Source organism: Corvus brachyrhynchos, unplaced genomic scaffold (genome assembly GCF_000691975.1).
Source record: "Corvus brachyrhynchos isolate BGI_N302 unplaced genomic scaffold, ASM69197v1 scaffold72, whole genome shotgun sequence".
In the NCBI taxonomy this organism is placed as follows: Eukaryota; Metazoa; Chordata; class Aves; order Passeriformes; family Corvidae; genus Corvus; species Corvus brachyrhynchos.
The window spans coordinates 1,918,327-1,923,333 of NW_008236763.1; the positions used below are offsets into that span (position 1 = coordinate 1,918,327).

General features: G+C 61.9%; 1 protein-coding gene across 1 annotated transcript in view; it reads left to right on the forward strand.

Moving 5' to 3' along the window:
* The window catches only part of ATP2B4 (ATPase plasma membrane Ca2+ transporting 4), a 38,636-nt gene that overhangs the window by 6,295 nt on the left and 27,334 nt on the right, over positions 1–5,007 (forward strand). The window contains exon 2 of the mRNA XM_017727245.1: positions 2,316–2,805. Coding sequence (XP_017582734.1) covers positions 2,610–2,805 — 196 coding nt within the window. The 5' untranslated portion in view covers positions 2,316–2,609. The remainder of the gene's footprint in view (positions 1–2,315; positions 2,806–5,007) is intronic.

Below are 5,007 nucleotides of genomic sequence, written 5' to 3' on the forward strand. Positions count from 1 at the left end.
CTGCCTGGAGCCTGCGCTGCTCCTTCCTCCCCTCACACCCCGGGAGGCTCCGGGGCCTCATCCCAAACTCCTTGTCCAGCTCGGGGGTGGCATTTGGGAGGTGACACAGCTGCTGCCGCAGGGGAACTCGGGATCCCACTCCTCTCCCACCTGGGATGTTTTCTTCCTAAGGGCAGCACTTGTTCCTCTCCAGGGTCTGAGGGCTCTGGGAATGAATTCCTGGAGTGAATTCAGAACCTGCTGGAGTCACTGGGAGCTCCTTAGAGTGAGGCTCTGGTCCGGGTGGATCCTTCCCAGTTTGGCCACGGAGCCCGTGCTGGGCTTGTGGGATGGGGCCGGGAAGGGCCGGGAGTGGGGCCGTGATCCCAAAAGGGCTGGGGGAGGATGCTCAGGGCAGACAGGAGCCGTCCCACACCTCGGTTGGGATCACACGGTGGGACACAGGGATGGTGCCGGTGCCGGGTCCCTCCTTTACCCCCGAGGGCAGAGCGAGTCCCAGGCTGGAATCCCGCGGTGGGACACAGGGATGGAGCTGATCGCTGCCCCCCTGAGCTCCATCAGGGGTAATTAAGGGCTAGGCCGTTCCAGTGTTAATTAACTGTCTCCCTCTTAACCTCTGAGCTCTCCTCAGACAGCGCTGGTTGCTATGAAAGAGGAGGAAATGAGTGTGGTGGGGTGGGGGAATTATCGCTTTTTCTCTTAATCAGCAGGAGCCTGCTTAATTGGGCCTGCCACCTCCTGCTTCCCGCTGCCGGGAGCTGTGTGCCTCGCAGGGATGGATGAGCTCAGCTCCACCAGGAGCCGTGGGATAACGGGGCTGGGAATGGGCAGGGATGCAGGAACTGGTGATCCCTGCTGGATGGGGCTCGGGTGTCCCGGGAGCTGCGGTGTCCCCATCCCTGTGCTCCCATCCCCATTTCCCCCATCTCTGTGTGCCACTTCCCTGTGTCCTCCGTCCCCGTTCTCCCTGTCCCCCCGCCCATCCCTGCAGCTGGGGGACAGGTCCCTCCCGAGCTGGGGACGTTCTGACAGCGTCCCTGCTGTCCCTGAGGTTCTGTTGGTGCCTGTGGTGTCCTGATAATGCCAGGAGCTGCCCCAGGGGTGCTGCTGCCGGGATAAGGAGCTGCTCCTGAGGGCCAGGCAGGGAGGGGTTTGGTTTTTTGGGGTTGTGCTGCCTGAGAGATTGAAAAGTCCCTGTGGCTGGGGCTGGAATTGGGGTGGTTTGGGACAGCTCTGTGATGATTTGGTGCCTTTCTGTTGGAATTTTGAGGGCTGATGTACCCCGTGAGCTCCTGGGATCAGTAGTGGGCATTCTCCCTCCTCCCTCCTGTCGTTCCTGTCCCTTCCCAGCTCGCTCTGCCACCGGAGTGGCCGTTCCCCTTTCTGTTCTTTATTTATTTTGCCCTAGGAAAGATTTTATTTTCTCTCCGTGAGAGCCTCCCCTCGCAGCCTTTTTGCCTCTGGAGTGCCGGGAGCTTCCCTGGAGCTTGGGAACAGAGCTAACCCTGGCTGACAAAAAGCCCTTTTTCCCTCTGGCCTGTGCTGTTCCCTCCATGTCCCTATTTGTCCTTACAACCCGCCTGGAATGCCAGCAGGGAATCCCAGCCCCCAAATCCCTGAGGAATGGGGGAGCTGTGGGATGCTCCTGGTCCCTGCCTGGCTCGCTTGAAGCATTTTTGGGGCTCTCCTGTCCTCGCTGGGGGGTTGGGACCTGGAGGTGGCAGCGCTGTGGGACGCTGAGACCCGCGGCCGAGAGCCACTGGCTGCCCTCGAGGAGCCACCTCGGAACGGAAAAGCCTCGATTTCCGAGATTTTCCCAGGTTTTGGTGGCTTCTCTGCCACTTGCCTCTTCTCTTCAGTGGTTCCTGTGGCTGATGTAGAGCCCGCTGGGTGCTGCAGCCCCTTTCCCATGGATATGGGGATATCGGGATATTGGGATCGTTCCCTACCTGCCGGCAGCGCCGGGAGTGATGCTCCAGCCCCGGCGCCCTGCCCAGGGCAGGAAGCAGCTGTTTCCCACTGCCGAGGGGTATTTTTAACCCAAAATCAACGGGAGGGTTTTGTCTGGGCTCAAAGTGAAGAACCACCTGGGCTCCTTTCCTGCCCGGCCCCGGCCCTGCCGCTTTTCGCTGCTCCACACTCCCAGCTCCAGTTCTCACCCAGGATTTTTGCCCAAACCACGCTGACACCACGTTCTCCCTAAAAATCCCCCTCTTGGGCTAGCACCACTCCCCTTTCCCACCTCATGGGGCGCCTCCCTCGTTCCCAAGCCTTCCTAACGGCGATATTTTTGTTTCCCGTGGTTGTTTTCGCAGCTCCAGTTGCTGTGGTATCCAGGGAGCCTTTCTCCACCTCCTCCTCCTCCTCCTCCTCCTCCTCCCGCTGCAGGAGCTGCACGCCGGGCGTTGCTAAGGTCGCCTCCGCGGTAACATGCACATCCTGTTTACACCTTCATCCCGACAACTTGGGCTCGGATAGAGCCACCCGTTCCCGCCGGGAAGCCCCCAGGGAAGGGGCCGCATCCCCCACCCCGAGGCGCCGGAGCCGCCGGAGCCGCGAGCGAGGCCGCCGCAGGAGCGCCACGCCGGTGGCACCGTCACCGTGACAAGATGACGAACAACGTGGCCGACCACCACCCCGGGAACTCGGTGGCCGAGGGCAACCATGAGGGGGACTTTGGGTGCTCCATGGTGGAGCTCAGGAACTTCATGGAGCTGAGGAGCGCCGAGGCCGTGGCCCGGCTCAACGACTCCTATGGCGGCGTCCAGAACGTCTGCAAGAGGTTGAAGACGTCACCGGTTGAAGGTGAGTGGCACTGCCGCGGTCTGGGGTTGTCACCTCCGGGATGGAGCCTCATGGAGGTGATGTCCAAGGGTGGTGGCTCCTGAGGTCTGGGGTTGTCACCTCTGGGATGGAGCCGTGTGAAGGTGATGCCTGAGGGTGGTGGCTCCAGTGGCCATCCCGTTGTCGGGGATTGTCACTTTTGGGATGGAGCCACGCGAAGGTGACACTCAAGGGTGGTGGCTCCAGTGGCCATCCTGTGGTCAGGGATTGTCACTTTTGAGATAGAGCCATGTGAAGGTGGCACCCAAAGGTGGTGGTTCCAGTGGCTGTCCTGTGGTCAGGGATTGTCACTTTTGGGATGGAGCCATGTGAAAGTGGCACCCAAAGGTGGTGGTTCCAGTGGCTGTCCCGTGGTCAGGGATTGTCACTTTCGGGATGGAGCCATGTGAAGGTGGCACCTGAAGGTGGTGGCTCCAGTGGCGGGGCTCGGTTGGTCCCATCACGCCCCGTGTCCATCATGGAGGTGGCTCCCTGTGCATTATAAAACGGTCATTTAGGGTGGAAAAGGAGGAAAAAGGAAGAGAGGAGCCTTCCCAGGGCCTTCCCCATCTTCCCAGGGGGCTCCCTGAGGTGTAACCCGGATCCCTGGGAGGCTGGAGCGCAGGTGGGATGTGGGATGAGGGATGTGGGATGAAGGATGTGGGGTGTGGGATGGAGTGAGGAGCTCAGGGGTTGTAGGGGGGGTGCGAAGGGCTCACCCCACGGCCCAGCTGCCGCTGCAGCTGTTCCCTGTTTAATCATTTACGGAGCTACGGGGTGGGAAGGGAGGGTGTAAAGGTTGGAGGGCGCTGGGGACGTGCCCGGGTTGCCACCTGCAGCTGTTGGTGGCACTGTGGGCGAGGGATGAGGGCAGCAGGTCCCCAAAGGGGGTGGGGCGTGCACCCAGGGATGGGGAGATGGACCCAGGTCCCTCCTGACCTGAGGATTCTCCAAGGAAAACCTGGGAAGAGCAGCGCAGAGTGGTGGCAGGGATGTCTGGGGTCACCTCTGGGAGGATCTCAGGATGTCACCTCCTCCCTCATGGGCTGGGCTGGCTTTTGGGGTCCCCTTATCAGCGAGGCTGGCGGCACTGGGGGGATGGAGCCATCCCTGGCACTGAGGGGGTGCAGGGGGCAGAGACGCCTTGATTCCAGCTCCGAGGGTTTTCCCGGGGCTGTGGGATGGGGGACGTGGCTGTGCCTGGCCTGGGACAATCTGTGGGATATTTTTAGTGCTGCAAGGTGGGGATTTGCAGCTTTCCAGCTGTGAGTGGGACCGGGAAGGAGAGACAATATCGGGATGTCGTTAGAGAAGGGGGGAAATCCCAGTGGAAATGCAAAGCCCAGGTCACAAAACAATGTGCTCGGGCCTGCCAAAGCGGGACCACGCTCCTTTGGGGTGGGAGGAGAGGCGGGAGGAGAACCCAAAAGGCTCTTTCAGGGGAGGTGAAGGGTTCAGCCCCATCCCAATGGGATCTCATGCCCCTGGCACGTCCCTCCCATGGAGCTGAGCTGCCTGTCCCAAATCCCATCCCGTTGAGCCCAGAGAGCAAAGAAAGGTTCTTTCCTCCAAGCTGGGATTTTTGGGAAGAGCGAAATCCCACGGCAGCCTGCGGCACCTCGGTCTGATCCCGCTGAGAGGGGGTGCACATGCCAGCTCTGTGTCCCTGCTCCCGGATGTTTGCCCCGGCCCCGTTCTCGTTGTGCCTCTGCTGATCACCCCGCTGGGGTGGCACGGGGCCTTGTCCTCCCGCGTGTCACCCGGGGTGTCCTGCTGTAGGATCCATCCTGGAGTGGTTTGGTCCCACCTGGATCCGGGTGGCTCCTGACCCTTGGTGCCACTCTGTGATGTGGCACTGGCTGTCCCCTCTCCAGCCTGGCACTGTTCTCGTGGGCAAACACTGGCCACGGTCCCCAGAGTCTGCCTTGGGTGGCCGTTGGGGCTCCCAGCCACGAGTGAGGGATCCCCAGTACCAGTTTGGGGTCCGCTGGGACCGGCAGCGCCAGCTCTGCCCCAGGAGGTGCCAGCGGACCCAAAACCCCTCGGGACTGCTCCCAAAGTGGCTTTGGGGTGGCGTGGGGTGACCCCCAGCACCTCCTTGGCCCTCGCCCGGAGCAGAGCGGGGCGGTGGCTCCGCTGAGTCACCGGTGTCCCCTGGGCGCCCTGACTCACCCAGGGCTGCCG